Here is a 22,175-nt window from a genome sequence, read left to right on the forward strand (position 1 = left end):
GACCCCGACGCCGGAAAGACACTTCCCGTGCCACGCTCGCTCGTGAGACACGCCGGAGACGAGTGCGATGAAGTCCCGCAATGACGCTCGCGCAATCTCGTCGAGTCCGGCGCAGACGACGTTCGTCGACGGGTTCTCGGAGATGACGAGTGGCGACAGTTCCAGTGAACCGCGGTGAAAGAAAAAAAAAAAAAAAGAAAGAAAGAGAGAAAAAAATTCTCTCGAGCAAACCGTCTTTGTTCACGAACGTTAGACGTTATCGCGTAATCGTCACTCCTAGCAACGAATCGCGTTCGGATGATACGTCGGGGATTGAATATTGATTCGTGTCTGTGTGGCTTTAAGTAGTAACCTCGGGGTATGCGCGTCCATCTCGATAATAAGAGGTATTAAAATCGTCGCGTCTAGGCGGAGGCACGGTTCGACGAGGAAAATTATCGCGTGCGCCTTACGCAGAAAACATGTGATCGTCCAGAGTGAAGTTTTTACGAAACCAGCCAGCCAACGCGCGGCGGATAAGGATCTGGCGTTGGCTCTTTTTGATGATTCATAACAAAAAATTATGCAGCTGCGAAGTAATAACGATACATGCTTTCGGAATAAATTACACGGGGTGTGTAGTACAAGTCGTGCATTAACGACCTTGAATGCCAAACAACGAATATGCATCCGAAGGTGCTGCATATAAATGTGGACTTATAAATTCACTGATTTCGACACGAAATCAAAGGCTACACGTCCGCTACGAGATCTTCCAATTTCCTTTAAGATAACGAGGCTAATGTTGATACACGATAAAATTAGCTGACTGACGTGCTGTTGAACAAGATGCGGCGGAATGCAAATTCTGAATTCCGATGAGATCCGATACGATCGGACGCGGCCGCTTTAATATTTGCAACAGAAAGGAGGAAGGTAATGAATAGTCACCGATTCAAATTGCACTTTGTTCGTCGGCGCGATAAAGTTGCACGGGAGAGGAAAGGCGGGATAATTCGCCCGGGGCTCAAAAATAGATCTCACGAGTTTTAACGTCTTCCAAGAGCCCGCGGAATAAAATGCGGAAATACCTCGTGAGTATTTTCTTTCGTTACATTTGCACATTCCGGAATATCTGTCAACCCGACAGCGTAATCGTTTCGGGGTGAAATAATATTTTTCTTATCCACACCGAAGAAGAGAGGTAACACTTTTATGGCGCACTTAAAGTCCGGGTGTACAATAAAATTGCCTAGAACCGGGCGAGAGCCCGAGATTCCTCGCCGAGGGAACTTTTAATACCGCAGGGTTTATTAAAAAAAAAAAAAAAAAAAATTGAGAGCGCTCCACGCATTCCTTTTCTGCTCTACAATCCTGTCTTGAAACGCCGCTTGTTACCTGTCGCGCGATATCGAACAGTTCATTCGAGACGACGTCGCATTTACTAGACTACATAACAATTACATAATGTAATCGAAACGTTATAAAAACAAAAAAAAAGCGATAACGAGATTTCCGCAACGTCAAAGGCTCCAATCAGCATCATCGACGTCCGTCGAAAATAGATATGATCGGCAATCACGAACGTAAGCGAATGCCTCGTACGCCGGAAGGAATTCTTCGAAGGAATGAAAGAATCCGTGAAATTGAAAACTATCGTAACACTGCACTTTCGTTGAGGAGCCCCCGCCGGATATTCGAGAGATATTAGCGTCGTTTCCGCGCTGGATACGGCGGGCTTTTACCATAGGTGTCCTTTGAAATGGTGGATCAATGCGCGTTTTCTCGACTACTTCTGGATCGAAGCGAAAAATGCGACCTACGAGATGGAAAATTGCATGTGGAAATTCCCGGGCTTACGGATTAGTTCGTGCGGGAAAATCGAAACTGTCCGTCCTCGGCCAGGAAACAACGCCTGAAAAATGTGACTCGCCGCGCCAACGAGGACATGCAAACGGTCTCCGGGCTTTTTTTTTCCCTTCCCCGGGCGCAAAAACCGGCGCGCGACACGTTTCTTAATTGAGCCGCTAAATATGGTACGAAAGAAATAAACTCGTGTGAGCCAGCAGAACTGCGACGTTTCCGACGAGTTGAAACAGATGCGCCGTTATGTGACTCGTAGGGAAATTACATGTCACGAAACGACGGCGACGACGATGGGCCAGGATTGGTGTGCGCGTAGACGTAAACGTTTGAGCAATTGTTGCTGCCCATGCGGACCACGTGTTCATCCCTCAAATAGGTCAGTGAGCTACTAGACGTCAGATATTAATGTAGCGAACGTGCCCCATGGGTATTCGTGATTAGAGTAGTTCGTGGATATTTTTAGCGTCGAGCGCAAACTTTGATATACTTTAAGCGAGCCGCACGGCGGAATGGCGATATAAGTTATCTTCTCTTTGGGAAACAAAGGAGAGGTTTCTCTTTTTACGGTACTTACAGTTTAATTCTAAAAGCGTACAAATCGCGCGGTTTGCGTGACAGTCGGCGAACGCTGGATTGGTTCGCGCTGTCCCGCTAACAAAGCTAGAAATTTCCCGCTCGATAAAATCAACGAGGTAAGATCCATGAAGGCGATAATTCGAAATAAAAAAAAAAAAAAAAAACTCTAAGAAACGCGATCTCAGCGATGTCACGGCGAATATTACGTTTTATTATAACTTCGAATAATATCGTGTCGTTTAGTTTTTAGAGACAAAACGTACTTGTATATTTATATTTTAATTTTGCACGTCGTCTGTCGATCAGACGGATATTTTTCAAATAGATCCATGCGAAGTGACTTGGATAGCGCGATCATTATTAAAAAATAATCGAGACAAAAGGTCGATCTAATGACGTAAGATACAGTAATAAATCTAATGACGTAAGTGCCCGGTTGCCAAGAAGAAAGAGAGAACGACGAAAACGTATAAATATCTTAGAGGGCGGCCGGTTAAATAGGGTGAGGAATATCTTATACGAATCCGCAAAAATATTTTTTATTTAGCTTTCGCCCGCGATTTAAAAACAGCTTTCATTCCCATCTCTAAGAATATTTATTGCGACGCGAATAGATGAAAATTTGAAGAGATATTTATATCAGATGGTAACCTGGCTTCTTAGCTTTATTTAATTATATTGATTATAAAGCACGTCCGATTATTCCGATCGTTGTGCCGCCGTGAGCGAACAAGAAGAAGTTGGTTTGCAATTTTTTCGTTGCATTGGGCGATTTGTTGCATTGCGTATACGATGCAGTAGAAAAAGCGTGCCAAGGTTCATTGCCATTTGGTCAGCACTCCAACTAGGATGCGTAACATATTATACTGAAGAAGTATGTATATGTACATATATGTATATACAAACTGCGAAAGTAAATTTCAACTTTTTTTTTCCCCCCTTTGTTCCATTTCGTGAAAAAGAAATTGGAAATTAATTCATTTGCTACGGACTGTTCCGTGTATATGCATCATCATTCAAATGTGCTACTACAAAATGCCCGAAAATCACGAAACGCGATTTTAGTCGAGAGTTATTCCATTAAAGTTAATTGGATTCTCGCAAAAGAGTGACAACTATTTGCTTAACCATTATACGTCTACATCCGTTACTTCTTTTTTTTTTTTTTCTTTTTTCTCTCTCTTTCTCGCCTCTCGTCTCACGACTCACCGCGGGAGTTTCTCTGCAATTTCTAGAACGAGCATCTTCGACGTTGTCTTATATCGTCAAAGAAGCATGAGACAAATAAAAAAATATATATATCTATCGATTTATCGATCCCCATCAGAGCGGTGTCGGATGTTGAGAACGAAGTGGAACAATGTATTTTTATAATGCGTTATGCGTAGTTTGCGTAGTCTTAGTTATTTATTCGGTTATCGCGTATTTGTCGGACGCGGTGGAGGACAGCTCAACATCTTCTCCCGGCGTTTCCGTTTGTCGCTTGTCGAAAACTCCGGCTTGGATCGAACACCGTTCCCATCGTTCGCTCGGTATCCGGTTTCTCTGCGCGCCCGCGCTGCATATCAATGCCGGCGTATGCAATTTCCATTTCCGCGTCGCCGGAGCGCACCGTACGGCCGGCGGATGGCATTGAAAAGAAAGTCAGTTCGGTTCGAAAGGTCTCGGCGGCGCGACCCGGACGCCAAACGAAATGTTAACGTCAACATTAAACGCCGCTGCACGTAACGCGTGACGCTGAGCACGGCAAGCGCGCGCGAGAGAGAGAATTCCACCCAACACGCAAAACCGTATCGGTGCACGTTAGGTCCCGAACATGTTACGTTTTGTCCTCCGCAGGAAGGAAGGGGAAGAGAGAGAAAGAGAGAGCGAGAGAGAAAGAAAGAGATGGGAGGGGAAGAAAGAGCAAACGAGAAATTAGGTCGTCTTGATTGCGCGATAATTGAGAGCCCGATTAAGCGGCGAGGTAAACGAACAATCGGCCGGCTAGACGATGCGCCGCGCTGAGCTTTCCGTGGCCGCGAAAGGAAGGTTCGTTTACTGCATGTATAAGTTAGTAGCGATTTTGCATTTCAATGGTAAATATCACGGCTGGAAAAATGATATCGTTAAAAATAACGTCCAGGTTCTTTCCTCTAGAAGAAAAAACTTATACTTTATCGCAATAAAAAAGAGAGATGCAAAAATTATCTTTTCTTTTTTTTTTTTTTTTTTTTTTTTTTTCTCGTCACTCGAAAGTTGTATTTAATAAATAAGGCGTTCGTGTGATAAACGGTGAGACTACGAAGACACCGATTTCTTAATTGATTCTCCTAGAAAACAGCAAGTGGTAATCGCGAGTGTCGTAGCGAAGCTAGTAGTATTACCGAGACAAAGCCGGTATAAGGCAAATAGGTAAGAGAGCTGTCGCGTAATGAATTTACATGTTGAAACTTCTTGCAGATCTCGTTGTTCGAATTTAATCATAGCATAATGGACCTATGCGTTTCCATCTAACGCAATTGCAAACGACATTTTGCCCTCCCCCTTTTTCCGCCCTCTCGCCCTCGGGTGATATCGTTATAAATGTAATCCAACGCACCGAAAGACTCGGCGGTGCCGCAGCGCGAAAGTTTTAAGGTGGTTGGCTTCTTCGCAAGCGTAGAGTTCTCATTAAGGGATCGAGCAAATATCTAATTACAACTATTCTGCATTGTTTGCCGAGAGACGTTCCTCGCGCGCGTCGATACGACGGGGGATGTGGGGGAGGAACGAGGAGCCCGGTTCTGATCTCGTAGTATAATTGAAAGTCAGATTACGCAAGCGGGTGGGTGCACAATCGGACGGCTTAGATGCTGTTTCCAAAGTCGCCGCGTCCTCGCGCAGCATCACGAACACAATTTAATTGTTATGCGATGCGATAACGCCGCGCTTCGCCGCGCTGCGATTCGCAAGCGTGTCGCGCAAAATATCCCGTCCGCGCTTTGTTCGAGAATTTTCATTGTGATTAAATATAAATCGACGAGGAATACCAGCGCATAAAATTTTTATAAATTCTTATTTTTTTTTTTTTTTTTATTAATCGTGTAAAAGTATTTACGTTTTATTTTATTTTATTTTGTTGTATTTTTAAGGGATTTATATTATATATGTATACATTTCGTACGTGAAAGAGACACTCTTGTAGGAATAAAATAAGATTGTCGATTTTTATTGACGTACGAATTCGCGATGCGACGATAAAACGTCGCGATCTGAAAATGTCTCGTTGCAGATTATTGTACAGGAGACATAAAAGCCACCTCCATTAGGGTCGATTTAGACGTCGTCACAGAGACATTTCCCGATCAAAGACCGTTTTTCAAACAGCGTTTTAAAAGTAACCGCTATTCGACATCGCCTACTACGCTGCACTTCGTTATCACGACTTCTCACGCCTCTAGAGATCATCACTGAACTCTGACGCGAATAAGAAAACCAAGATCCTCTTTTATCCTCAAATTTCATAAAAAAAAAAAAAAAAGAGAGAGAGAAAAAGAAAAAAAGTTATCTGAATTTAGGTGGTTTCGCAAAATGAGTTCGTCAATTTTTCCGCGCGCAATCAAGATTTGGAAACTTCTCTTCAGCGAATCTCGAATCCAATGTTCGTAAATTCAAAGGGGATTATTAACGAATTCACGACAGTGCCCGAATCGTGGGAAAATCGATAGCGCCTAGATAAATTAAAACGAGTATTGCCACGGCGAACCTCGTAATATCCAGGAGCCAGGATCGCTGTTGAAATTGTCGAATACGAAAAAGGAAGGTTATTAACCGCGAGATGAAGCGCGCGCGCTGGCGACCGCTGGAGACCGAGCTTGCGCGCGCGCTTCCGGTCTCGTCAGTAATGATTCGAATCGAATTTCTTCGTCAACCCTCTGGCCTGCAGGGCCACTAGAAACGATTGGGCGAAATATCGGCTGGTAATCGGGGAATTTAATTAATAGACCGCGGCGATACGGTGGCTATTAGCGATGTTTCCTTCTTCGGAAAGTGGCCCAGTCTTCGTCTCCTCTCCACTGTCGGTACCCTGCCTTTCCCACGAGTGCCGCTGATCGATGTCGTGGCGGTGGAGGCTGGCTGGCTGGGCCGGTGACGTAATCGGCAACCTCCGCCTCCAAGCCTTGACGTCACTGATGCCCTCAAATGCGCGTGGTCAGGTGCGTATCAGCGAGAATCTCCGTCTTTCTCCGTACCCCGTGTGCCACCGCGCCGTCGTTTCTCTCATACTTTAGAAGCACTTCAGTCGACGGCCCCCGCCGCAACGTCGACATCAACATGCATGTGTTTAGGAAAATGGAACAGCGTTTTGTAAATCCCTACCGGGGATACGGATTAAATTCCCAAAGCCGAAGGAAAGATAGCCGATGTGGAAAAGGGTAGATCGTAAATAAATTTCTGAGATTACGGCCTTCCCGCCTTACGTGAATTAAAGCACTGAATTTTTATTCCGCATTTTTAAATCACTTTATACTACGTAAATTTTACGTAGTAATTAAATGTTTTAATTAGAGAGGTTTACAATTGGAGATAAAAATTTCAGAACTTTTTTTTTTTTTTTAACGTCGCGGATTTAGAAATGTTTCTGTAAATGTGGGTATGGAAAATTTGTGGATTCGTAAAATTTCATGTTTTAATTACAATCGATCGGACCTCCGCAAGTAATCGATTACGCCCTCTTTAAAGTTAGAGCAACGGCTTTGAATCGATTAAAACGCGAATGAAATTTAATACTATTTAGCACGTTGTATACGAATAATGTGAAAAAATAAAATTTACATTTGAAATCCATTTATACCGTTTGGTCATAACATTTTACAGTGCAGTTTGCCGTATTGATTAAGCGCGCTCACAGCTTTTCTAACGAATTACATTAATTATACAAGGAGTCTTGCCGGCCGTTTTCCGTTCACTTTACTTGTAGAATTTTAACTTGCGCCTAAAAGCAAAGTTAAGTTTGCGTAATTTTAATTTTCATCGTGTAAAATTGCTTGATGAAAATTCCAGTGAAAAATACAAAGCTTTATAGGGTGATAATTGAAAGGTATATTTCTGAATGCATTTTTTTTTTCTTTTCTTTTTTGTAAATGACGTTTTTAAATTAAAAAGAAAAAGTTCTATTTCGCATGTCGGGGTTCTTTTTCTCTCTCTCTCTCTCTTTTTTTTTTCTTTTTGTGAATATCCATTCGGTTGTACTGCGGTTTTCACGTACTCGAGGTATGAAAGTCGTCCAATTACCGAGCGCTCGTGTACGCTTATCGAATCCGTGGAAGTAATTTGCAGAAAACGTAGTAACCTTTATTGTATTCGATGATTCAGCAACCGGTGATTAAATCCAGACTGCGCCGCTTCTCTTCGCGAACTAGTTTTCTTCCTCTTTGGATACATCTCGAAAGAATTCTCAAGACAGCCTCATCCACGGCATTGGCACCGGTTCATTGTTTAGTTGAAGGGCGGTTTCTCCGCATGAGGACTTTCATCGATTTCCTTTTTCTCCTTCATTCGCTCGTACTGCTCGAGATTAAGATTTTCTCTTTTGCATCCACGGATAGCTTAAGATTTTTTGTATAATTGGTTACGTTGGAAAGTATGTCAGCCGAACTCGTATTACGTCGGAAAAGTTATTAAATTATTGACTTATTAAGTCAAATTTATGCCAACTTATAGCGAAATAAATAGTATTTTATTTTATTTTATTTTATTTTTTTTATCTAGAAAGGGGTGATTAATTTTATTATTTAAAAACTAACTTTTATTAATAATTATTATAACGTAGAGCGTATATCGATATGTTGATTATACTACACGAGAAAAATTTTCGTTTTGTATTGGAACGAATTTTTATATCGGATAAAGGGAAAGAAGTGATATAAGGCTAACATTAAACCGCCGCCAAACGGTTCGTAGGAGAAAAGGCTAGTCATTGCACGGCAAGAGAAACTGGTCGATTGGTGGTATCAGAACGGCAACCTTCTTTATCGACTACTGTGCCTGGTGTACACGCTATTCTATCAGACACAGGTTGTTTCGTGTACCTGTAGAGTTTAATTCTACGTTATCTTGTATCTCGAATTGATATCGCAAACGTACGATATTGATTAACGTATAAATTGATTATTAAAACGCGGGCCATAAATCTCTCTCCGCTAGACGCGCGCCACATATATTATTTCCCACATAAAATTCAGATAATAACATTAAGGGCTGTGGTGCACGAGCCTTTGAACTTTTTCGCTTCCGCGGTAAAAATCGATCGCCGGTCGTACGTCAGGCGAATCTAGAGGAAGCCCAGAAAAGAAACGGCCGTCTTTGGGCTTTTAGTGATCGGGTCAAACTTCGCGGCGTTACTTCGCGCAACTGTACACGATTTGCCGAAGGGAGTCACGCACATCATCGATTTTGCACCATTTTGCGTAAACGGAGTACGGATCTTACAGGCACCATTGGCTTTATGTAGATATACGATTTCATACATTCCCACCAAATTTCCGATATTCCCTGATAACCCTGAGAATCCGAACATACCACAAAGCCACTGCCTTTATTACAGTCGCGCATGACGTCAAGCATACTAAAACCGCGTTCGGTGTATTATATGTATGAATACGTGAGGGAGGGAGATCGGGGGGTACAAAGATGTGAATTCAATAGCTTCGAAGCCCGAGATCTGCGAAGGGTATAAATAATGTTTTACTTGGCGAGTGAAATGTAGATTTAATTTTTTTTTTTTTTTTTCCCTCCCAGCTTTTAAAAATTACACGTTTATATATATCTAACGTTTACATGAATATTTACGTGTTTAAATAGTGCCGCGGCGAGAATTAATACGAGAAGATTTCAAATTTACAGAGCACTCTGTAAAGGATAAATAAAATTTTCTGCCTCTCCGTCTCTCTTTTTACGAAAATTCACGTAATTGTTAAAAGTTTCGTAACATTGCGTAAAACTAATGTTGATTTTTAATTATGAATTATGACAAATATCAACGGCATCTCGTTTCCTGATTAGCTCTTTTATTTTCGCGACACAATGCGGGGGCACTTTTCTGGCACGCGTTCGTAAACGTAAAACGGTCGTTGACCCGCTTCAAATAATTTCGGATGCTTTTAGATATCGTTTTTGCATTGAAATAATAATGAGAACGATAATAATAATAACCCATGATAATAACCAATAATGTGCAGTTCATCTAACGAACGTAAAACGCCGGCAGGACTTTGCTATTTGAGGATGTGGCTATTTCGTATTCGTCATTGATTTGCGACCGATGACGCATGTCACGCCGATCCATAACGACGAAATGATTATAATTTTAATTTCTGCTTGTGCATAACGCATGCTTCCTGAATTATCATCTCTAGAATAATTTAAACAGCTTTCGAGCATATACAGATTCCGTTTCTTCGAGCTAGCGATATTGCTTGACAATCTTTTTCCACGCGACCCTAGCACATGTAGACAACGCTGAAGTGTTACGAGGATAAGCTACATATATGTTATAGAAAAATTAATACGTCTTAATAAAAAGTTTTCTCTTTTCTGTTGCAGGTAAGTCCAGGTGATACTATTATTAATCTGGTCAACCGCGCTGTCAAGGTTGCGTAACGCGGCGGAGTTTACGTAAGTTACATGTGCCGCGCGAAAGAAGTAGCCGTCGGCTCGGCGATTTTCGTAATTGTTTTCATCTTATATATATGCACGAAGACCGCGCAACGTCTGGTGCATAACAGGATATCAGCGCTTAAAGCCTCCGACGCCGATAGCAACAGCCGGCGCTGTCAGGCGGGAATTGCAATTTTATTTTGGAGCCTTTCCAAAATCTTTCTACGGATGGAACATACCGGCGTGTGCGTAAATTTGGAGTCGCGTCAGTCACGCGAGCGCCGCGGCGCAATCGCGAGGTGAGGGACTCGGATTTTTCGTCGGGCCGCCGTGGAAAATGCGTTATCGAGTGGAGTATAGGCGATTAGCTTTTACGCACCTCATGGTCTAATTGCCGGCGTTGGTTGGCGTGACACACGACACGTCGCGCGAGGGTCACGGCGAATACCCGGTCGTCCCAATATCGCGCGATACTCTCCGCAACACCCGCGTCCACTTCGAAGGCAATAAAAGTCTGCACGTCGACGGTGAGTGCACGAATGTTTGCCGAACTATCGTCGAGTGCGATCAAATCTGATTTGTACACACACACAGCCCGGCGACCGCCGCGTTAGTGTACGCCAGCACCCACACGAGCACCTAGGTAATACACACGAGATATCGTATGTCGAGTATATGAAAAGGAGGGGGGACGGTGACTAGCGTGCGAGAGGACAGGCGATATGAAACGTATGTTTGTACGCGAAGGCGCGAGAATTCGCTCCGTTTGCTCTGTCACCCGAGGGGACATTCTAATCGAATTAGACTTCCACGCAGTCGTCTTCTTTTCGCGGACATCTCCGTGAATTCGAACGGATCTTCTTCGAGTCGGAAAGCGACCGATCGTTACGTAAAATCATCGTCGATACAGGGTATACGGCCGCACGCTAATCCGAACGTTTATTTGCACGTCTACGGTTGATTTGTTGAGCAAGCAAAAACAAGCGTTCGATCTTTTATGCAAGCCACGTAATTCAATGTATCCCTATATCGCGCTGTTTTTTTTTTATTTTCTTTTTTTTTTTACTAAGATCTTACTATCAAGGATTTTTTTTTTTAATAATTTTTTCACGCGATATTTTTATTCGTCATTGTTGCGTATGTTAGTTAAATTTGGCTTTTACGGCGACAATAGCGGCAGGACGATAATCGCGGTGGTTCTAATAAAATTATAAATGATGAGTGTTCCTTAGCAACGTATCGTTGCCAAAGTAATCCACGCGTTGCGCGAAGATGCTCTAAAAACGTCACCTAGATGCGTTCACTCATCGCGATATATTTAGAGCGCAACCGCAAATGCTCAGTGCGTAATAAATTTCACGAACATTACGTTTTATGGATTATCATTAATTTCACCGTGCGACTATTTTCAAGTTCTTTAATGACCCGGACACGTACGGTTCAGCGATCTTAGACGTCTGCGATTTCCGCATTAAATTGTCGGGGTACGCGAAACGTTAAACTATTTTTACTCGTCAGTCGGTTGATGATCCAGATATGCAGAAAATGAATGCATTATGTAACATTATGTACAATTTCCGGTAAAATAATAAAATAATATTATCCGCCTCGCTGCCTGCTCGCGATTATTATCGCAAATATTCCAAACTAGTTTCAGACCGATAGACTTTTATTTTTAGGAATTTGCAACTCGATTAATTGTCACGAGAATTAAATTTGAAACTTCATTACCAAGATGATTAACGTTGAAAATTAACAACGTAAGATAGACGCGCTACTAAACAGTACAGGAGTCTGATTAAATTTTTAGATTAATTAAGTGGGACTTTATTCTGAACTGATGGAAAAAAAAAAGAAAAAAAAAAAAAAAAAAAAAACTGTTAATCGGAATCGCATCAATCTTTTGCCCCGTCAACATTTTATCGTCCTAAAGTCGCTGATGTGACATTTCACGCTGTTTCGCTTATCGCGGTAATTTACCCTATCTTCCCTCGCGATCCTACTTATCAAGTGAAAGTGGTCGGCCGCGAGTCAGCCGTGTCACAAAAAGCGTGATTGTAAATCACGGAGGCGCTACAAGCCGGCGCTACGTTCGTGATAGCTCTGGCCTTTAACAGCTCTTGAAAAAGCTATCATAAACATCATAACAATCGATCCCGCGCGTTGTGTCCGCCGATAACAAGCTGGCGGTTTAACAGTTTCAGTCGAGCGGGCCGTCTCTACACTTCGTCCACGTCGCATCGTCCTCGCGAAACGGGCTTGTCCGATATAATAGCTCGTTTTCGACAAACACGGTGAAAAAGCGATTTCTCGACGAAACATTTCAACCGCTGATAAAGTTTTAGCGCGCAATTCTCGCGGGGAATTACGCGAGATGGAGAGAAATTTTGGATGACGTGCGTGTAAGATCGCGGCTCATTCACGAGGGATTAATTCAAAGTGCCTGTGTGTCTCTCTCGCGGATAATCTGATGTGGGAGGAATAAAGGTTCCTATCGTGCTTTGCGGTTGGACGAGACGACGCGCCGCTATTCAACACGTAGAACGATGTAGATTTCTTTTCGTCTGCGCGCGACAGCAAAAGATAGTTTTCATTTGAGTTGTCGGAAAGGACGTCTCATCTCTATACCAGCTGATGACCTATCTAGATAGGAGGACTTCTATTAACCGACAAAGTGGAATTACGTATTTGAATTACAGCGGTCTACAATGACTGTTGCGAGACGATTCCGACAACTTCGCCGCCACGTGAGATTGGTTTTCAAATGCATTTTGACGCCGTAGACAAAGGTCGCAGTCGAGGAGCGAGCGTTGCGCGAAATGATGTAGCCATGCGAAGATTTATCATCTGGATTTATCATCCAGAATTAACGATACAATAGCGGCGCGTATCTTAGCAATTCTCAACGGCATCTCCGCCGTGAATCAAGCAATCAAATCGCCGTAACGTTAGAAAGTGTCGACATTCATGCGTCCAAAGTAATCATAGCTCACAGTTAGTGCCCGTCGGAGCTAGTTCGCCGTGTCGACCTTGCCGGTCTGACGGAATCTATCTATCAATTACATCAAGGAGAGACGCTGAGGCTGTGTCGCAGCTCGACCGAGCGCGAGTTATCCGGTGTCGCGGAATTGAGAGAAAAAAAAAAAAAAAAAAAAAAAAAAAGACGCTGGGCTACCTTGCGTTTCGTGACGACGCGACGGAGGGACACGTGGTCGCGGCATGGCATGAACGAGCTAGTAGGGATAAACGAGAGATGCGGTCATTAATATGTTACATTAGTCGCGCGGTTTTTCTCGCCGGCGTGCGCCGCCGACGCCGTGAACGCGGTCAACGGGGAGTTGCGCAGCGCGAAGCGGCGCGGCGCGATGCAGCTCTCGCGCGCCGGTGCGTCGTCTGTCGCGTGACCGCGAAGCCGCGACCCGCCAACCTTAGTTGGTGTCGACTCACGTGGACGTGCGGCGGTGCGAACGCGTTCCGTCTTGCCGCTTTGAACCACGCCGACGTGTTCGTGACACGTCGCGGTCGCTAATTGCCGCGGCGGCTAATCATGCGCGTCGCGTCTCGTCCGGCTGGCCGCTCGTCGGGCCGCTCGCGTCCCGCCGAGATTCCCGGTTATCGTCGCGATCAGAAAGCGATCTTTACGGCGCGTCGTGAGGTTTAATTTCTACCACCCGCGTCAGTGTTATCGCACGCAGTAGCCGACGTTTATCGATTGTTCCGGGAGCCTACGTAGCCGACTCGAAGTACACCTTTTCCCGCTCGCTCGCTCGCTCCGGCACGTTCGTCATTCCGTTCATCGGTTTCCCAATCCGCGTTCGTCAGAAGTATTAGAAACGGGTTCGATGAAAAATTTGTATTAATTTGTTAGCGCAAACTCGTACTGACATTGGAAAACAGTGTAAAAGAATCTCCCACGTAAGAAGAAAAAAAATATATAAATTATTAGAAATCTTAACTTTACGTTTGTAAGAGTCCCTTCGCTGCTATCATAGATTTGAAATATTAAAAAAACATATTTGAACAGACAATTAAACGTGTGACGCATTTTTCGCAAATTGCAAAGCGATAAAGCTACGTTATTAGGGCATAACATTTCTGTCGCGAGATCGACTTCGGTTTCCTGCGATTATTGTACACGCGGCTACGTAAATAATTTAAGCCTGGCTATAACATGTCGGTGTAACGAGGTTTCCAGTTTTCTACCTTTCTCCTCGCAGTATGTGTTTACGAACCATTCGAACGCTACACTTTATGTCGCCTCATTAACTCGGTCTTATCTAAATGGTAATTAGACTTTGAATATTTATTAAAAATCTCGAATTCATTGTAAGAAAGCTTATATCAAGCTCATTGAGCAGTCACTAAATGATGCATTAGCTCGATTGATGCCTATCAGAATTATCTCGAAATCTATAGATTTATCGTACGTCGGATGATAATGAAACCAAACGTGTATATGTCGCGTGGCTGAATTAATAACGGTCGTAATACTAAAAAATTGCCTTTGTTGCGTTATCGCTCGCAATGCTCGCGTTTATTCGTCGGAGCAGTTTAAGCACACGCCAGGAAATCCGGCGTGCCTCTTATATATATATGTCGTTTTGTCAACGAGTCATTAAGGTCATTGAAGATTCAACGTCGTTATTCGCGGTACTTATTTCATTGATCCGATAGCTGACGCGGATAAATGAGCGAAAGGTAAATCGGCGCCGCGTAAACGTGAGACGAATTCGCAGCCGCGAGGAGGAAAAATTTCGCTTTTGAGATGCATTCTCTTCTTTCTTTTTTTTTTTTTTTTTTCCTTTTTTAGCTGATCCCACGTACCCACTTGAAATGGATGTCGTGCATCCTGACCCGTTAAAACCGGCCATTCGTTACGTTTCATGTAAGCTTATTTCCGCGAGCTCTTTCTCTCGCAGCGGAAGTTGTGATAACGTATCGTCTGAAATACTTAATGCGAACGTCATTACGTGCAATTCGTGTATGCGTGTCTACGTGGACCGTGCATCGCAAATTTTTTTATGCAACAAATATAAATATGTGACTCGGCTGCGAGGTGGCCTCCCCGTGCAACATTTCGAGCTCAGTAGTCGTTTCGCGATCGGCCAAAGTACTTGTTGAGCCGCCGTCATATCGAGGGATCCAATTTTCCTAATGGATTTTATCGACTTCCGACATAGTCCGCGGTGTGATATTCCTAACCAGCTATCCACCTTCGGTCGCTATTGTGCGAATTTTTGGCAGGGATATTTTTGTATCGAAATACTCGAGGAAACAAAAGATCCGGCAAGACGTATCGCGGTTCCTTTCTCGCGGTGAACTAGCACAAAGGTTTTCTCCGATCTCGTAAGCCTAGGCATTGTTGTCGTCATTTTCGCTTTTAATGAGAAGTATGTTTTAATCCAGCGGCAGACACGTGCAAATTTGTAGATCAAACGGTCAGAAAGTGGCTTAGTTTATAGAAAATCTCGCTTCCGAATTACGATTAAATAAAGTACCGCTGTGGACTGTTAATTTTATAGAAACAACTGTGTTTTTCAAAATGCGCTCAGCTCCGTTTGAGCAGTACGTACTTGAACGATGACGTCATTGATCTATTGCACGAGTCACGGTCGGTTGCAGTTAAACAAAGAATTGCTATCAGCTGAAGTTAATTACTCCGCTGTCAGTGGACTTTTTGTCAAACATCAAAGCCATTGTCATTACAAAGGCAATAAGTTAACTTTTTGTATCTACAGTTTCGACATAATGCACCGTTAATTAAACATTGCAGAAATATTTTTCTTCGCTAGTTTTGTGTATACATATATAATATTTTTTATTGCTAATTGTATAATATAAGTAACGGTCTGGTTACTTGATTGAGTTCCGCTAAAAGTACAGCTACGAGATTGATACAACTTAAGCAGGTTGATAACGTTATCGGCTTTAATGTCAGAGAATCATAATGTAAAAGTGGAATTGTCACTCTTGATATAGACTCGTGCTCGCAATCGAAGAAATTCCACAACGTCGGCAGAAATGTAGATTATGATTGAGAATACATATAACGTTGCGTGGTGTCTCACGGGCGATAAAACAATCTATTAACGAACCATTAAACTCGAGCATGTTTGAGCATTATAAATTTAAACTCTAAGAATCGAGGACAGAACGACAAGGGATTCATTTATGGTTATGGCATGGGAGAAATATACGCCGCTCGTATAGTAAATTCACGCTACGCGTACCGGGTCTTTAATTGTTAATGTTAATTTATGTTGTTAATTTATAATGAAGTTTTGCGGGCTAAGTTTTGCGCGGTGGATAACCACGAGATAATTTCTGAACAACGTAATTTTGAGACAAACAAAAATAAAAAAAAAAAAAAAAAAAAAAACTTTGTGGTTTAGAGATCGGATTATATTTTCAATGGGTTCGATAAATTTCAACTAACAGGGCGAACCAATTAACCGCGCCGTAATGAGCCACTGCGAGTGTAATAAGCCGTAAAAATCTGTTACGTCGACGAAAGAATACGAGTTTCTGTTGGGTCAGCGCGGACTCAAGACCATTCAAATTACATCTTTTTATCGCGATTTCACCTCGCCGACACCGAGGTACGCTCTTATTTGTAGCTACGTGTTTCGTTGGCGCGATAGCAGAAAAGAAATGTCATGGACGATGACATTTCTATTGTGTCCGCCGATACAACGGGAATCATAGATCGGCTATTTCGCACTCGCCGTTCGAGGGAATATTTCGTATCAAAAGAATTATTTTTGATTGTTGAATTTCTTATCTTCGGCAGACATTTATTTTTCCACTGTGTGATCTTTATATCGCGCTGCTTAAATTTCCGTTTAAATTAGTTCGCGATCTCGCGCAACTTCGGTAATCTTAGACGCGGCGTATAATTTTTTTTAGAAACAAATACGGACGGCTCTTTGTTATCGTTCGCGGATACGTTTTTCCGTTTAGCTTGTCACATAGTTGTCGGCAACTTTCAAACAATAAATATTGTTCTTGGAATATTGGCTTGGCTCTAATAACAAGTAGCACGCGGATCAATTTAAATGACGTCAGATTATTGCGTTGTCAGCTTTGTTCAACACCCATGTGACAGTTTCTCGTGGAGTGTAAAGCTTGTCATATAACGTGGCCTATTTCTTATTGTGTCACGCGTGCGATTTTCATCTTTCTCAAATACTAACACGCCTCAAAGAAGCATCGCACTTGAATTTAAAAAAAAAAAAAAAAGAAGCAGAAAGTTTAACTATGAAGAAATTTTGCTTCAATCAAAAATTATTATTTCGATAATGAAATATTTTTTTATTATTATGGAGAGTTTACTTTTTATTTTGTTAAAAACGAGTTTTTTTTATATATTTGTGATAAATAATTTTAGCGTTCACTTTTCGCTAACGCTTATAAACTTCGTTTATTTTTAATGCACGAATACTTCAACTTGGCACGTAATGTTTGAAAATTTAGTTGTCACGAAGAGAATAAATATCAATATTTCCCAACGCCAAGAAGAAGTTGCAAAACGTGAAAGATGATTGATGAAACGGTTTTGGTTACATGTCTTTGTTTCTGCGGTTTTATAGTATTACTTTGAACGTCACCCACCCGTTGAAATAAGTAATTAAAACTCGGTCATGACTTTAAATATCCTGACTCATATTGATAATCCATATCTTAACTTCACGTATTTTGATTATACTTATTTAAACATTTAATCATATAGACAGCAAGACCGCTTTAGTCTTTCTTTCTTTCTTTTTTTTTTTTTTTTCTTTTTATGTACTTTAATAAAAAAAAAAAAGACTCGAACTCGTAAGATAAATAATCCAAAGCGCAAATAGAAAGAGAAACGAAATTATTTTTATCTCGATGCTTTTAAGAGAAAGTGAATCGCTGTATCCTATAATCTCGAAAAATTTCTCTTAGCAGGGGAAATTCCGAACCCCGAAGGAAATCTATAAGTTCGTTCAAGATGAACTGGACACGCGTGATACGTTCGGAAAACTCCATCGATATGAGTTCCATACATTTCACGGGTGGAAAGTTTCAATGAAATCTAGGTTGCGGAAAATAACTTCGTTCACTCTTTGTTATCCGTTGTGATACAACCAAATAAAGTCGTCATGGATTCGTGCCGCAAGACGGGATTCGCGCGGAAGAGACTGAAGAAGTCGAATCGAGCTTCTGCCAAGTTTGCCGAAAGGTGTGCGCGGCTGTTGCGAGCTGTCGATGCCGCGGGAAGTGAAATCGTGGAAATAACGTCGGGAGACGGCGAATCGTAATTATCACGCCTCGATGAGAGACTCTCGGCACGCGAAAGTGCGGGTAACGCGCGAAGATGATCGCAGTGTCGCTCTTCATCTGGACGCTAACGAGATCGCGGGATCGCTTGGATCCCAGGCACGAGTGCGGGAGGCGAGATTCCCGAAGGGATTCGCTGTACAGTCGCGACGATCGGGACCGTGCGGATTCCAGGCGGAATTCCAGGGAAACGGCGACGATCGGATTAGCCATCGTCGACCGACGACGTCACCGTCCCCGACGGCACTCGCGTCGTTATTATGTCGATCGTAACAAGAGGTGAGTGGTATGTCGCGAATTAACTACATCTCGGAGATTCCGCGGATATTGTAAAAACTTTATCGTTCATCAATCGCGGGAAATGAGTAATCTGAAGAGAAACCGGGAGAGGGGGAGGGGATAAAAGTTATCGATTAACGGGGTGATTAAAGCGCGAAAATGAGCGTGTGACTCAATTTTTTTTTTTTTTTTTTTTTTTGCGGACTTCCGCAAAATTCATTTTCTGCGGAAATTTAATATAAAATATTAACGATCGATTAAGATGAGAAGGCATAATGATCATATTCCTCGTTTTTAAGTATTTTAAGCGAGGGCTTATTGAGGTAAGCGGTAATCGCTTAATACCGCTTTAAGATCGTATCCACAGAGGTTTATTAAATCCGATCCCTTTTTGCCCTAATGCTAATGTAATCGATGTACTCTCGCGGCCACGGGAGAGCTCAACGACTACACGACGAAAATCAATTACTATCCGCTGTCCAATAGAGGAGGACGAGGTCGCGAAATAATACATCAACATTAATGCTGCGACTGGAGTGAACATTACGCGTTATCGCGTGAATTCTTTATCGCGGTGCTCCGATCGCATTCAGGTTCAATTTATTTATAATTTAAACACACTTTATCGATAAACGTCTTGTATAGAATTACTTGATAACACGTAGCCAAATATATTGCGGTGAGAAAAAATTCTCTTTTCGCATTATGACATAAAAAAAGGGTTTAAAAATAAAATTGGGATGTTAAAGTACAGGTCATGCGGGTCTCTCTTTTTTTCTTTTTTTTTTTTGTACTTTCGTGGGAAATACGGGCAATCGTTATATTTGCATATTCTCCATTGTGCTCGCGATATATTTTCTGACTTATCATCTTGAGAGCGTTCTATGTAAAAAACCAGATTTCGCACGCGCAATTCCGTACGCGATCTAATGCATAACATTTCATTTGCGCCATAAATAACGCTATAAGTGCTTCGATTGTCTTTTTTTACGTCGCCTTTGCAGTCGGATATCATATCCGCGAACGCGCGAGAAGTTCTTGACACAAATCTGGTGACCCTGAAGGGTATGTAGATGATAAACGTCCTTAACAATCGCGTAGCACGCTAACTCTCTTCGGGATCGATATCTCGCCTTTAAGCAGGATCCTAATTCGTCAATAATCTGGAGTCCGTTTTACACGTTTTCGCGCCGTAACTGTGCCGAATTGAAATTGCGTGGAATTCGGTGATTAAAAGTTTCGATTTTTTTATTACAACGATCGTTATTGGCGATCTTTGCGCTTCGTTTTGCGACAAATCGAATCTACTCCGTATGAGCAATAATGGAAAAAATAGCGAAAATGTACACGGCGAAGTTACGCGGATTAATACGGGTTGTTATTTACTGTTTGATTAAGACAGCCTACGCGTGATTTCGCTGCTTCGGAGAATATCGCCTGGCTTAGATCGCGTTCAGTTAAAAAGCTTGTCGCCGGCACGGTTCGCAAACTAGAGAGCAAGATCAATTTCGCGCGTCGAATGTGGATACGTCAGGCCAAATTTTTATTTATTTATTTATTTATTTTTTATTTTTTTTTTTCTGCAAGCACTACTCGAGAAAATCGATACACCCTCCGCAGATCTGCTCTCATCCCTACTTTTCTTGCAGCTTCTCAGCGTTTTATCGGCGCTCTCGCTAAATCCCGATTGCTCCTCAAATTGATAAAACGCCCGCTATTTGCTCCTTTATCAGCCGCGAGTTCTTGAAAAGGCTTCGTTCTTCTCATCGGATATGGTTTATCGCGAGAGCTTTATTGGCACATACATACTGCGCCACTCACCCCCTATGACCCTCTTACTGTTTGACATATTACACTTAGAAAAAATCCTCCACGGGAAGTGTAAGAAACTTTGAACGACTAGAATTTTTCGAATACCGCCGATTGATTCCCACGCTCGGCTCTCACTTTATTAAAGACTTACGTGGAACATATAACATTTACAACACGGATAGATAAAGACCACGTTTTTACGCAAAAACGTTTCTTTTGCAATTTAAAAAATCACGGTCTCGGAATTTTCGGAAGCAGGCCGTATGCGTTTGTCTCTATCGCGTTACCGCTGCGTAGCAGACAGCTGACTCGCGCGCGCGCTATCTGTATCGTCTCTTACGGGCATGATGCCCGACGCGCCGGCCACGGAACAGTTGAAAAAGGTCCGTCGACGCGCTGGTAACCTACTTTATGCCTACTCTCACGCCTTAGCGCGCCGTGTGTGCGTGCGTGTCTCGCGCGAGCGGTGCAAGTTCATCGCCCGGCTCAGCTGGCCAACCGCGACTTGACCTACGACGATTTCGGTAGCGTACGCGATCTCCGGCGCGTTATACCCGGTCGCGTAAAATATATAATATAATATGTATAATAAAGATATACAATTAAAATTTAGTTTGAAAAATAATAAAGTGGATATTAAAAGTAATAAAGAATTAAATACGCGGCGCGAAGCGAGACGAGCGAGAGGACAAATTAGCATCGCGGAAAAGCGATATGATACAGCGCGGTATTATCTTGGAAAATTTAGCTCAAAGTTAATGCCAGACTTAGGATAAGAACCTTTTCTATTTGCTCGTGTTTTGATTTCATGTGCCAACCCAGGTACGCTTTCTGGTTCTTATCGCGATGGGACTTGAAAAGGAAAGCGGATTTCTTCAACAAATCTGTCTTTTACTTTCTAAAGCATAATTTTGTATTAAGCGATTTGCTCTTACTTAAATAATTGGCAAAGGTTTGTTCTTCGCATCGGGATACCGAAATTTAATATAATTATAGAAATAAATTTAATTTTACGTTACAGCAAAAAATATGTAGAGAAATAATCGTAAATTATTTGTAACGACGAAGAACCGCCATAATTTTTAATCCGACTTTAAGTGCACGATCATTAAGAAGCTAGGCTTATAAATTTATTTAATTAAAAGCAAAAGGTTCTTTAATAGTTTGCGTTTATCGTTTTAATATTTAGTGTATTTCACGTGGGTTTAAAATTTAAACAAAGCGTTTCGCAAATATGTGTATCTTTTTGTAAACGGAAACCCGGCTGCGTTGATTTGTTCGCAAACTCGTTTGCGTTAGCATCTTTACGAGTTAAATTACCTTACTATTTGTGCTAGTAAAACATTACTCGAATATGCATAATTCGGTCACGTGAGTTACAATTCGCATGAATCTATTTTGGCGAAATTAAAGCAGCGGGATGTGCACCCGAATACAAATTCCGTTTATTTTCCTCGGTTTACGCAAACAAATTGGAACCAGATGTCGATTTCGCGTCGGGTGCAGTCCCCGTTCGGCTACCGGCGAGCTTCCTTATCGTTATCGCTCTCGAAGACCCCGTTAAAGAAAATCGAGATCCCGGCTGCGCTTTCTGCCCGCCCGTTCAGTACCATCCATCCAGTGCAATCTATCATTCACCGATGCGTCTCCCGTAAAAGGGGGCTTTTTTCCCTCTAACCGTATCGTATATCACCTCGAAACCGGCGCATGCCAATTCGAGATTTCCATGTAAACGA

General features: G+C 42.3%; 1 protein-coding gene across 14 annotated transcripts in view; it reads left to right on the plus strand.

Annotated features, from left to right (window-relative positions):
• Positions 1-22,175, plus strand: part of Dnc (phosphodiesterase dunce) — a 302,183-nt gene that overhangs the window by 207,006 nt on the left and 73,002 nt on the right. The window contains exon 1 of one of the 14 annotated variants that reach the window (XM_070654261.1): positions 229-2,221. The exons of 12 other annotated variants lie outside the window; for them this stretch is intronic. In XM_070654261.1, coding sequence (XP_070510362.1) covers positions 2,079-2,221 — 143 coding nt within the window. In that variant the 5' untranslated portion in view covers positions 229-2,078. Of the gene's footprint in view, positions 1-228; positions 2,222-17,903; positions 18,628-22,175 lie in introns of those variants that run through there. One more of the 14 variants, XM_070654255.1, reaches the window with a different exon arrangement.

This window comes from Cardiocondyla obscurior, linkage group LG03, assembly GCF_019399895.1.
Source record: "Cardiocondyla obscurior isolate alpha-2009 linkage group LG03, Cobs3.1, whole genome shotgun sequence".
NCBI lineage: Eukaryota > Metazoa > Arthropoda > Insecta > Hymenoptera > Formicidae > Cardiocondyla > Cardiocondyla obscurior.